Here is a 14,155-nt window from a genome sequence, read left to right as displayed (position 1 = left end):
CATTCAGAGGTGCCCGTTCCTGCTCTGCTGAACAGAAATATTCCCCGCTGTTAGCCACGTGGTGGGGGGAGGGGTGAATTGATCATCCTAGAGAATTGGGTATGGGGGAGGGGAATTAGTTGGGTTTGTGCTGCATGTTAACCCTGAAACCGCAGCCCCTCCTTTTACATTGCAAACCAATTTTAAATGGCCAACCCAACGGGTGCTTGGTATGGGAAATGAGAGCACTACTGTTTGAAACCATTCCCACATGTTAAGAAAGGTAAAAAAGCCAAAAGACTGTGTCTTACCATGGCTGCCTGCAAGCTGAAATCTGTGGCCTGGCACTGCGTGAGTGATCTCTCACACTAAACCGGCAGGCCCTCAATATAAGAGGAAAAATGCGACCTTTTAACGAAAGCACATGTGCTGTGTAATGTGAACAGCAAAATTTAACGTGAAAGAGTGTACCCATTGTTCTCTAAAATGTGTCTTTTTTAACCACCTCTCCCTTCTCCACCAGCTGCAAATGTTTCTCCTTCACAGAGGCTAGTGAAGATTAGGAAGAGAAAGCGAAGGACATGTGATGACATGTTTACAGAACTACAGACTGCCTCCCACGCTGACAGAGCACAGCAGAATGCGTGGAGGCAGTCAATGACTGATTATAGAAAAGCCCAATATGAACGAGAGGAGAGGTGGCGTGCTGAATTGCGGGATGAACAGAGCAAGTTGCGGGCTGAAGATGATAGGTGGCGTCAGCTTGCAGACAGAAGGCAAGAGTCGATGCTCTGGCTGCTGGAGCATCAAACTGATATGCTCCAGCGTATGGTTGAGCTGCAGGAAAGGCAGCAGGAGCAGAAACCGCCGCTACAGCCCCTGTGTAACCAACAGCCCTCCTCCCCAAGTTCCATAGCCTCCTCACCCAGACGCCCAAGAACACGGTGGGGGGGCCTCCGGCCACCCAGTCACTCCACCCCAGATGATTGCCCTAGCATCAGAAGGCTGGCCTTCAATAAGAGTTAAAGTTTTAAACTGCAGTGTGTTCTTTTCCTTCCCTCCTCCCCCACCCATTCCGGGCTACCTTTGCAATTATCCCCCTAGTTGTGTGATGAATTAATAAAGAATGCATGAACGTGAAGTAACAATGACTTTATTGCCTCTGCAAGTGGTGCTCGCAGGGGGGAGGGGAGGGTGGGGGAGGGTGGGGTGGTTGGTTTACAGGGAAGTAGAGTTAACCGGGTGGGGGGGGAGGGGCGGAGGGTTCATCAAGGAGAAACGAACAGAAGTTTCGCACCGTAGCCTGGGCAGTCACAAAACTCGTTTTCAAAGCTTCTCTGATGCGCACCGCGCCATCCTGTGCTCCTCTAACCGCCCTGGTGTCTGGCTGCGCGTAATCAGCGGCCAGGCGATTTGCCTCAACCTCCCACCCCGCCATAAATGTCTCCCCCTTACTCTCACAGATATTGTGGAGCGCACAGCAAGCAGCAATAACAATGGGGATATTCTTTTCGCTAAGGTCTGAGCGAGTCAGTAAGCTGCGCCAGCGCGCTTTTAAACGCCCAAATGCACATTCCACCACCATTCGGCACTTGCTCAGCCTGTAGTTGAACAGGTCCTGACTCCTGTCCAGGCTGCCTGTGTACGGCTTCATGAGCCATTGCATTAAGGGGTAGGCTGGGTCCCCAAGGATCACGATAGGCATTTCAACATCCCCAATGGTTATTTTCTGGTCCGGGAAGAAAGTCCCTTCCTCCAGCTTTCGAAACAGAGCAGACTGCCTGAAGACGCGAGCATCATGTACCCTTCCCGGCCAGCCCACGTTGATGTTGGTGAAACGTCCCTTGTGATCCACCAGGGCTTGCAGCAGCATTGAAAAGTACCCCTTGCGGTTTATGTACTCGGTGGCTTGGTGCTCCGGTGCCAAGATAGGGATATGGGTTCCGTCTATGGCCCCACCACAGTTTGGGAATCCCATTGCAGCAAAGCCATCCACTATGGCCTGCACGTTTCCCAGAGTCACTACCCTTGATATCACCAGGTCTCTCATTGCCCTGGCAACTTGGATCACAGCAGCCCCCACAGTAGATTTGCCCACTCCAAATTGATTCCCGACTGACCGGTAGCTGTCTGGCGTTGCAAGCTTCCACAGGGCTATCGCCACTCGCTTCTCAACTGTGAGGGCTGCTCTCATCTTGGTATTCTGCCGCTTCAGGGCAGGGGAAAGCAAGTCACAAAGTTCCATGAAAGTGCCCTTACGCATGTGAAAGTTTCGCAGCCACTGGGAATCGTCCCACACCTGCAGCACGATGCAGTCTCACCAGTCTGTGCTTGTTTCCCGGGCCCAGAATCGGCGTTCCACGGCATCAACCTGCCCCAGGAACACCATGATTTCCACATTGCTGGGGCCTGTGCCTTGTGAGAGGTCTATGTCCATGTCCATTTCCTCATCACTCTCGTGGCCGCGCTGCAATCGCCTCCTCGGCTGGTCCCGGTTTTGCTTTGGCATGTCCTGGCTCTGCATATACTCCAGGACAATGCGCGTGGTGTTCATAGTGCTCATAATTGCCGCGGTGATCTGAGCGGGCTCCATGATCCCAGTGCTAGCTATGGCGTCTGGTCTGAAAAAAGGCACGAAACTAGTATCTGACGGAACAGGGGAAGGAGGGAGGGGCGAGTGACGACATGGCGTACAGGTACAGGGAATTAAAATCAAGAAAGGTGGCTGTGCATCAGGGAGAAACACAAACAACTGTCACACAGAATGGCCCCCCCCAAAGATTGAACTCAAAAGCCTGGGTTTAGCAGGCCGTTGATTTGACGGAGGGAGGGGGGAAGCAAATGAATACAGAACAAATCTATTTTTTACATCTTAAGACGACGGTGCAGCATGACTGATAGCCCTCGGCATCTTCTGGATGCTTGGCAGCAAATACTGGGCGCTTGGCAGTAGCCTTCAGGCCTATTGCACGATCTGCTGCTCAGGGAAGACTCTGCTAATGTGCGATGATCCAACAGGGCGCTTGGCAGAAAATGGCATACTACGACTGATAGCCATCATCATCATTGTGAAGGCAGCAGGATGGCGGACTGGGGGACATACGGAGTTCCAGCCACTGCTGGACTGAGCATGTCTGCCCAGGTGCCCATGATTGACAGCCACTGCTGTACGACGAGGACGGTTACCAGTCGTAATAAACCATCTACTGCCAAAAGGCAAAAGACAAAGGCTGGTGCAGTGCAGCCCCACGGCTGCCAGCACCCAGATCGCCGATGAAGGCTACCAGTCATGCTGCACCATCTACTGCCAAAAGGCAGTTAGCTGCTGCTGCTGTGTAGCAATGCAGTCCCACGTCTGCCGGCACCCAGATGACATATGGTGACGGTGAGCTGAGCTGAGCAGGCTCCATGCTTGCCGTGGTATGTTGTCTGCACAGGTAACCCAGGTAAAAAGGTGCGAATCTATTGTCTGCCGTTGCTGTGACGGAGGGGGAGGGGCCTGACGACACGTACCCAGAACCCCCCACGACACTGTTTTGCATCATTCGGGCATTGGGATCTCAACCCAGAATTCCAATGGGCAGCGGAGACTGCGGGAACTGTGGGATAGCTACCCATAGTGCAATGCTCCGGAAGTCGACGCTAGCCTCGGTACTGTGGACGCGGTCCGCCGACTAGAGCACTTAGAGCATTTTATGTGGGGACACACACAATCGGCTGTATACAACCGATTTCTATAAAACCGGCTTCTATTAATTCGACCTAATTTTGTAGTGTAGACATACCCTTGGTTTGACACAATTTGTTCTTGACAAATCCATGCTGTTACTTGTTAACTTACCTTGTAGGTGTTTGCCAATTAATTGTTTATTTGCTCCATTATCATTCTGGGTATTGAAGTTAAGCTGACTGACTGGTCTGTAATTCCCCAGGTTGTCCTTATTTCCCTTTTTCAGATTGGCATATTTTCTCCTTTCCAGTGCTCTGGAATCTCTTCCATCTTCTGTGACTTTTCGAAGATAATCACTAATAGCTCAGATATCTCCTCAATCATCTCCCTGAGTATTCTAGGATGTATTTCATCAGACCCTGATGACTTGAAGCATCTAACTTGTCTAAGTAATTTTTAACTTGTTCTTTCCCTATTTTAGCCTCTGATCCTACTTCATTTTCACTGGCATTCACTATGTTAGACATACAATCGCTACTAACCTTTTTGGTGAAAAACAAAAAAGTCATTTAGCACTTCTGCCATTTTCACATTTTCTGTTATTGTTTTTCCCCCCTCACTGAGTAACGGGCCTACCCTGTCCTTGGTCTTCCTCTTGCTTCTAATGTATGTTTTCTTGTTACCCTTTATGTCTTTAGCTAGTTTAAACTCGTTTTGTGCCTTGGCCTTTCTAATTTTGTTTCTACATACTTGTGTTATTTGTTCATATTCATCCTTTGTAATTTGACCTAGTTTCCACTTTTTGTAGGACTCTTTTTTGACTTTCAGATAATTGAAGATCTCCTGGTTAAGCCAGGGTGGTCTCTTGCCATACTTCCTATCTTTCCTACACAGTGTGGTAGTTTGCTCTTGTGCCCTTAGAAAAATTGCCAACTCTTGAACTGTTTTTCCCTAGACTTGCTTCCCATGATATCTTACCTACTAACTCCCTGAGTTTGCTAAAGTGTGCCTTCTTGAAATCCATTATCTTTATTGTGCTGTTTTTCCCTCCTCCCATTCCTTAGAATCATGAACATTACCATTTCATGATCACTTTCACCTAAGCTGCCTTCCACTTTCAAATTCCCAACCAGTTCCTCCCTATTTATCAAAATCAAATCTAGAACAGCCTTTCCCCTTGTAGCTTTCTCCACATTATGAAATAAAAAACTGTATTGAATACATTCCAATAACTTGTTGGACAATCTATGCCCTGCTGTGTTATTTTCCCAAAAGATGTCTGGGTAGCTGAAGTCCTCCATCACCACCAAGTTCTGTGCTTTGAATGATTTTGTTAGTTGTTTAAAAAAAAGCCTCATCCACTTCTTCTTCCTGGTTAGGTGGTCTGTAGTAGACCCCTAACCTTTGTATCCAAATACAAACATTCGTAAAAAGTGTAATGTATGCATTTTGGACACGTTATTTTCTGCTTTACAGTTTCACGTTTTAAAATATTCCACATTTTCTTATCTAAAAGCCTCATCTATTTTAAACTTAGCAAAGCACATTTGCAGAAGCACATGGGAGGTCATGGCCACCACACAAGGGCAACTCTATGTGGATAGTATCAGAGGGGTAGCTGTGTTAGTTAGTATCCACAAAAACAATGAGGAGTCTCTGGTGGCACCTTAAAGACTAACAGATTTATTTGGGCATAAGCTTTCCTGGGTAAAACCCCCCACTTCAGATGCATGGAGTGAAAATTACAGATACAAGCATATCTGTAATTTTCACTCCATGCATCTGAAGAAGTGGGTTTTTTTACCCATGAAAGCGTATGCCCAAATAAATCTGTTGCTTTTTAAGGTGCCACCGGAGACTCCTCATTGTCTGTGTGGATAGCCCTTCTCTCCAGAAGTTTTTTAGGGCAAACTCATGGCACTTTCAAGCATAGCAATATTGATGTTCTGACTGAAGTACTGACTGGAAACTTCACAGATTTTACCAGCATCTATGCCTGAATAACTCATATAAGGGACCACTGAGTCCTCTTTTTTTAAAGAATTAAGCCAACCTTTCACTTGGAGTGAAATTTTGTGTAATACAATTGAAGAGATAAGAAACTTTTCCAGAGTTTTCTGTGAAATAGATTTTTCTTAGTGTCAGTTTTATTATTTTAAGCAACTACCTGCTCTTCACGAGATACCCCTTTCTTTGGCTGTTGCTTCCGCAGATCTTCATACTTTTTCTTCTCCTGTAAATATTCTGTAACTATGCTGTTTGGATCAGCTTCTTCCTCTGAAATAGAAAACAATTTTTTTTGCTAAACAAGTGCAGTGAAAGTATACTTTGTGATTTAATATCAGTGTACAGGCTTGTCATGTCTTCTGAATTACCAGACAAAACACCTTATGAAAAGCTTTTGGATATATAACTGCCTCATCATTTAAGTCTCTTGCTGTAAGTCACTCTCTCAACCCTCAAATCATCTCTGTGGTTCCAGCTTACCAAATGATCCAGATCAATCTATATGACTCCCCTGTCGTCCTTATTATTTACCATTCCACCAACATGTGCATTATCCCAAATTTCATCAGCAATGATTTTATATTTACTTTGAGATCACCGATGAAAATGTTGAATAGCATCAGGCCTTGTCCTGACCCCTGTAGGACCCACTAGAAACCCCATTCAATGATGATTCCCCACTGACAACTACTTTTTAAGGCTGATCAGTTAGCCAGTTCTTAATCCATTTAACGTGTGTTATACTGATATTGTATAGTTCCAATTTTCTCATCAGAATGTCACACAAAAGTCAAATTTTTACAAAATTCTAAGTATATTACATCCACGCAGATACCTTTGTCAACCAAACTTGTAATCTCATCAAAGAATGAAATGAAGTTTGTTTAGCAAGACCTGTATTCCATTAAACCACATAACTGGCATTAATTATATTCCTATCCCTTAATTCTTTATTAACTGAATCCCATATCAGCTTGTCCATTATTTTGCCTAGGGCTGATGTCAAACTAACTGTTCTACTGTCCCTCAGGCCATCCTGCTTGCCCTTTTTGAATACTGGCACATTAGCACTCTTCCAGACTCGGCTTACAATATAAAACAAGTGTATAAGACAAATTAATAGAGAGAGGGGGTGGGAAAGAAGACAAGAGTAAAAGAAATAAGATAGATAACTGACCGCCTAAGCCAAAAGTTCCTGATTGTTTCAGGTGTTGTGGAATGTTTGTTTTTTTACCTAGATAATTCAGTACAGGTTTGCAAAATAATATCCAATATGCAACAGATGAAGTTTAGAAGCGGAAAAAGACTTGTTAGACTAGATAATCTATCTCCCTGCCAATGACAATGCAAAGTGAAGTTTGCATTCACAGTTAAGATCAAAGCATCCAGCCTAGCATGCCTGATCTGATCCCACAAATTTTTGAGGTCAATAACACTGGCTACTAATGTTTTTCACAAAGTACAGTCCTACAACAAAATGGACAACATACTGGATAAGCACAACCAAATTCATGCAGAAGCACAACCAAATTCATAGTACAACAATCTTTTTCTGGGTGTCAAATTTAAATCCTTTGAGAAGGTTATTCAAGCAGCCATACCACCTGTCTAGTTTTGCTGCTCACTGGTTCTTGGTCTTTTGAGAGATTTAGTCACCTGGTTTAATAGGTTTTTTACACATCTCCCTCCGCCCCTCAATACATTTTCATTTCCAGCCAAAATGAACAAGCAAACAGCTTGAGAACAGCTGGGAGGCCTAACTGCCTTTCATTATTGTGCATCTGTGATATCAGGGTTAAATCCTGCCTTAGGGTCCATCTGGAATGCATAGAAATGTAGTACTGTTGAAATATTTCTACATGGTGCAAAGAAAAATTAACAAGTAAAGACATCACAGTTTGGCAAACAAAATGCATAACATACATTTTTGCCCTATACAGTGGGCTTTTAAAGACAATTTTGTAAAGGTCAATCTTTTTATTAGGACTGCCACGGTGAAGAGGGGGAAATTACTTCCTCTATCAAAGATGTCTGTGAAAGTCTTTTGTGATATGTTAATTGGAACTTCTATGGCAGTAATAAGGTCTTGTCATTTAGAATCTGTTCAAATTCAACTGTCTTTTTGCTAGATTGTATGGTATGATTTACAGTCATGTTTGAGGATTTGTGAATGCTTTGTTACCAAAAGTTTATACACACACCATCAACAACTATTTAAAACAATCCTTAGTTCTTGACTGCAAAGAAAATTGCTAGCTTGTTAGAATAACTTTCCAAGGATTCCTAACTATATAGATAAGGAATACTACAACAAACAGATTACAATTCAGGTTCTGCTTCTCTGGCTATGAAATGGGATGGGCTGGATGTGGAATGTCTTGTAGGTAAAAGGAATTTCTATCCCCTGCCTGGTGTAAAAACCCATTTGGACCTTCTGCATTGCAGCATGTGTGGGGAAGGAAAGGCTAGGCTCTGGGTGCTCTGGGGGAGAGACAGGGTTTTGGGTTCCATTGCTACTTGGTCCTCTTGTCTTCTGTTCTGCGGGGGATGGGGCTGCAGAGCCTACTTCAGCCAATAAACTAGACCAGGTTTTGTAGCCACTCTGTGGCTTGAGGGAAAGGATTCCTTCACCACAGCAGCCTTGTGCATCTGCCTAGCATCTAACCTGGCTAGTCGGCTGGCTGCTGGGCAGAGAGTTTAGCTTTCAGGGCAATCAGAAAAGTTCTGTTACAGTATTTAGAACCCACCAGAAAGAGTGAGCAAATCACACAAAATCTGGTAATGCAATTCAACTAAACAAAAAACAAACAAAACAAAAAAAGAGAAGAGAAATACAGGTATCCAGATGACATGCCTTATAACTAAAATGATCAAGGCAGGAGCAAAGAGGGTAACAAATTGAACTGGTATAGCTGCATAACTCTTTACTAAGAAGCACATCAACTGTGATATTTTTGCTCTCATTATTGATACTCTATAATTCAGCTAATTTATGCTATATCTATATATATCTATCTATCTATATATATGTGCTAATTTAAAATCCTGTTGTAGTATGAATAGAAATTCTAATTCTAGGTCACTGTTAGAGGTTTCTAACATTTTTTTTAGCTTTAAACAGGTATGTTTCTTTCCCTCCCAGGCCTGTACAGCTTTACTCATGATACAAAGACACCCTGGTTTTAGGTGAAGGTATATGAAAGAGTCTTTACTTTTTTTAACTCTCTAAAACAGTTCTAAAGGAGATTTTCTGCACAATATATGTAATAATATCAGAATACATGATGGTATGTTATGAATACATGTTTTATTGACACTCATTTGGAATGACTATATAACTCATCACATTCATGTATGCTTTGGTTCCTGCGCTGCAAGCTTATAGGGACAAAATCAGAAAGGCTAAGCCACAAAAGGAGTTACACCTAGCAAGGGACATAAAAGGCTATAAGAACAAGTTCTTTAAAAACATTAGAAGCAAAAGACATGAAGGAAAGTGTAGGTTCCTCTACTTAGTGGGAAAGGGAGAGCTAATAACTGATGAAATCAAGAAATCTGCATTGTTTATTGCCTGTTTTGCTTCAGTCTTCACTAAAAAGGTTAATGGAGAGCAGATAATCAACACAATTAATATTAACAAGGGGGAAGGAACACAAGCCAAAATAGAGAAAGAACAGCCTAAAGAATATTTTGATAAATTAGCTACATTCAAGTTGGCAGGGCATGATGAAATTCATTCTAGGGTACTTAAGGAACTAGCTAAAGCAATCGTGGAATCATTAGCAATGATCTTTGAGAACTCCTGGATGATGCGTCCAAGAGAATTGGAGAAGGGCAAACATAATACCTGTCTTTAAAAAGGGAACAAAGAGGACGCATGGAATTATAGACCAGTCAGCCTAACTGCGATACCTGGTAAGAGACTGAAACAAATTATTAAACCATCAATTTGTAAGCACTTAGAGGATAATAGGGTTATAAGGAATAGCCAGCATGGATTTGTCATGAACAAATCATGCCAAACCAACCTAATTTCCTTCTTTAACAGATTTGCTGGCCTGGTCATAGGGGAAAGGAGTAGACATGATATATCTTGATTTTAGTAAAGCTTTCGACACCGTCCTACATGACATTCTTTTAAATAAACTAGGGAAATATATGAAATTACTAGAAGGTGGGTGCACAACTGGTTGAAAGCCAGAGACATTACCACAGAACATCTATAGACACAAATTCTGTGCTTGAAGAACAAGTGTATAGCAGTAGGAATATTCTACCAACCATCTGACCAGGATGGTGATGGTGACTGTGAAATTCTCAGGGATATTAGACAGGCTACAAAAAACCCAATAATAAGGAGGATTTCAACTATCCCCATATTGACAGGGTACATGTCACCTCAGGATGAGATGCAGAGATAAAATTTCTAGATACCATTAGTGATTGCTTCTTGGAGCACCTAGTCCTAAAACTCACAAAGGGAGAGGCAATTCCTGATTTAGCCCTAAGCAGCGCAAGGATCTGGTCCAAGAACTGAATATAGCGGAACTGCCTGGTAATAGCAACCAACATCCTTGTGGGGGGAAATTACCAAAGAAACCTATCATAATAGCACTGAACTTCAAAAAGGAGAGCTACGCTAAAATGAGGATAGTTAAACAGAAATTAAAGGGAACAGTCACAAAAGTGAAATGCCTGCAAGCTGCAAGGAAACTTTTTAAAAACACCATAATACAAGTTCAAACTACATGTATACTCCAAATTAAAACAGTAAGAGAACAAACAAACAAAAGCCACCATGGCTAAACAACAGAGTAAAAGAGGCAGAGAGAGACAAAAATATATCTTTTAAAAATTGGAAGTCAAATCCTACTGAGGAAAATAGAAAGGAACAAACTCTGGCAAGTCAAGTATAAAAGTTTAAATAAGCAGGCCAAAGAAGAATTTGAAAAGCAACTACCAAAAGACAAAAAACTAACAGCAAAATTGTTTTGAGGTATATCAGAAGCAGGAAGACCTGCCAAACACACAGAGGGGCCCACTGGAAGATTGAGGTGCTAATGGATCACTCAAGGAAGACAAGAAAACAGAGTAGGAATAAGTGGTCAGTTTTTGCAATGGAGAGAAGTAAATAGTCGGATCCCTCAATGGTCTGTGCTGGGACCAGTGCTGTTCAACAGGGAGGTGGCAACATTTGCAGATGATACATTACTTAAGATAGTTAAGTTGAAAGCTGACTTTGAAGAGTTACAAAGGGATGTCACAAAACCAGGTGACTGGGCAACAAAATGGCAGATGAAATTCAAAGTCGATAAATGCAAAGTAATGCACACTGGAAAACGTAATCCCAACTATACATACAAAATGATGGGATCTAAATTAGCTGTTACCACTCAAGAAGGAGATCTTGGCATTATTGTGGATTGTTCTGGAAAACAGTTGCTCAATGGGCAACAGCTGTCAAAAAAGCTAACAGAATGTTAGGAGCCATTAGCAAAGGGATAGATAATAAGACAGAAAATAATGCCACTATATGAATCCATGGTATGCCTACACCTTGAATACTGGGTGCAGTTCTAGTTGGCTCATATCAAAAAAGATGTATTAGAATTCGAAAAGGTGCAAGGAAGGGCAACAAAAATTATTAGGCGTAAGGAACAGTTTCCATTTTAGGAGAGATTAAAAACACTGGGATTGTTCATCTCAGAAAAGAGACGACTAAAGGGGGGATATGATAGAGGTTTATAAAATCATGAATGGTGTGGAGAAAGTTAATAAGGAAGTGTTATTTACCCCTTCACATAACACAAGTACCAGTGGTCACCTCATAAAATTAATAGGCAGCAGGTTTAAAACAAACAAAAGGAAGTACTTCACACAATACACAGTCAACCATTGCCATGGGATGTTGTGAAGGGCAAAAGTATAACTGGGTTCAAAAAAGAATTACATAAGTTCATAGAAGATAGGTCCAACAATAGCTATTAGTCAAGATGGTCAGGGGCAAAACCCCATGCTCTGGGTATCCCTAAACCTTTGACTGCTAGAACCTGGTCTGGATGACAGGGGATGGATCACTTGATAAATTGACCTGTTCTGTTCATTCCCTCTGAAGCATCTGGCACTGGCCACTGTCAGAAAACAGGATACTGGGCTCGACGGAACATTGGTCAGTATGCCCATTCTTATGCTCTTATTCAGAGTAGCTCTCAGTGGTTCACTGTCAAACTGTGAGAATCTATCTAGTGGGATCCCACAGGGGTCAATCCTGAGTCCAGTACTATTTAATATTTTCATAATGACTTGGATAATGGGGTGGAGAGTAGGCTTATAAAATCTGCACAAGGAACTAAGCTGAGAGGGGTTGCAAGCACTTTGGAGGACAGAATTAAAATTCAAAACAACCTTAATAAATTGTGAAATTGATCTGAAATCAGCAAGATAAAATTCAGTAAAGATAAGTGCAGAGTATTTTACTTAGGAAGGAAAAATCAAATGCACAACTACAAAATGGGGAAAAACTGGCAAGGTGGTAGTTCTGCTGAAAAAGATCTGGGTGTTACAATGCATCACAAACTGAATATGAGTCAACAATGTGATAGAGTTGTGAAGGCTAATATCTTTCTGGGGTGTATTAACAGAAGCATTGTATGTAAGACATGGGAGGTAACTCTCCTGCTCTTTTCAGCACAGGTGAAGCCTCAGCAATAGTAATGTGTCCAATTCTGGGCAGCACATTTTAGGAAAGAAGTGGACAAATTGGGGAGAGCATAGGAGAGTAACAAACATGATAAAGGGTTTAGAAAACCTGACTTATGAGGAAAGATTAAAAACAGTCATGTTTAACCTGAGAAAAAAAGACTGAGGGAGGGATCTGCTTACAGTCTTCAAATATGTAAAAGGGTGTAATAAAGAGGATTGTAATCAATTGCTCCCCATGCCCACTGAAGGAAGGACAAGCAATGGGCTTAATCTGTAACAAGGGAGATTTAAGTTAGATGTTAGGAAAAACTTTATAACTATAAGGATAGTTAAGCTCTGGAACAGGCTTCCAAGCGAGGTTGTGGAATCCCCATCATGGGAGGTTTTTAAGAACAGGTTGGACAAACAGCTGTCAGGGATGGTCTAGGTTTACTTGATCCTCCCTCAGAGCAAAAGGCTGGACTTGAGGACTTCTTCATCTACCTTCCAGCCCAACATTTCTATGATTCTATGTTTACCTTGCCTAGTGATGACTAATTTTAGTCTTAAAATTTCCCAAATTCGTAATGGGAGTTTGTTTTCATTAAAATATGTCAACTTTTTTGTATCAATGTGATAATTTAGTTTAAAATGTCATAAGAATTAATAAACTAAAAGTTATTTGATCAAAGACACTTCCAATACAGCACAAAATAAGCAAAAAAAGACCTATTAGACAGGGTATAGCTATCTAATAGGCCAAGTTAAACAAAACAAAATTAGGGCTATTTTGTTCCTTATCCCACAAATTCAGGCTCTTATATATGAATTCAAGACAAGTAAAGGCAATCCTAATTATGTCATATAACCGGTCTACAGTTCAATTTCCCCATCTGTAAAGCTGAGACAAATTATATTTATAAACCTTTATAAAAAGCATTGAGAAATTAGGGTGAAAAACATTATATAAATGCTTATATTATTATTATTATTACATTGTTTATTTGACCATTTAAAGAGCTAATCTCTTACTATTATAGCTGTTTTTTTAGTTACAGTGAAATGTGAAATGTCACATATGGCTGATTTGTTAGCTTTTAAAATTTGCTTCTTGGTACCAGGGAAAATGTTTTTCATTATTTTTATTTATACAGGCAAGTGGTTTTCCAGAGGTATATGAGAACATGCTCCCTACCAGGAAAAGCTTACAATTTAAACAGTTCCAATGAAGGAACATAGAGGCTGTAATGAAATCAGAGTGATTTACTAACGAAGTTTAGCATGCATCATATTAACATTTCTCTATTTATTTTAAATATAGAACTAATTTAATTTATCCTTTTTTTTCTTTTCAGGGAGGAGTCACATTTCTGAAATAAATGTGTAGGTTAGTAGGTAGGCGGGAGGCAAAGATAATGACAAAATTTCAAGCCTGAGAAATTGGTAGAATTGCCCATAGTAATAGGGAAGTAAAAAACTAGAAGGATTTGGATGAAAAGGCAATTGTATTATATATTCAATTAGACATATGTCATGTGAATTAATAAATTAGGGCTGATTCAGGATTAAGGATATCATATAGAACATTGTTACGGGAAGTTAAATGACAAATGTCTCATTTTTATTTTCAAGGATTCCAGCTGTCAGAGATATTCCACATCTTTGTCTCAACCCTTTTTACTTTTTCATTTAGTACTTAAGACTAACATACAGGATGTTGAATGATGTTGCCTGAAGGCACCACCGCTCCATCTGTTGTAACTACTGTTCTGTAGTTTGATGGTCTTATTGACAACTTTCCTGTTTTGTCCTGTCTCC

General features: G+C 41.3%; 1 protein-coding gene across 1 annotated transcript in view; it reads right to left on the bottom strand.

The window, feature by feature from the left end:
* Positions 1–14,155, bottom strand: part of CWC27 (CWC27 spliceosome associated cyclophilin) — a 203,159-nt gene that overhangs the window by 28,503 nt on the left and 160,501 nt on the right. Inside the window, exon 12 of the mRNA XM_024194755.3 lies at positions 5,817–5,926. Within this exon, the coding sequence (XP_024050523.1) occupies positions 5,817–5,926 (110 nt within the window). The remainder of the gene's footprint in view (positions 1–5,816; positions 5,927–14,155) is intronic.

Source organism: Terrapene carolina, unplaced genomic scaffold (genome assembly GCF_002925995.2).
Source record: "Terrapene carolina triunguis isolate 2854851 unplaced genomic scaffold, T_m_triunguis-2.0 Scaffold69, whole genome shotgun sequence".
Classification (NCBI taxonomy): Eukaryota; Metazoa; Chordata; order Testudines; family Emydidae; genus Terrapene; species Terrapene triunguis.
Note: the sequence above shows the minus strand (reverse complement) of the source record. Positions and strands in the feature narration are given on the sequence as shown.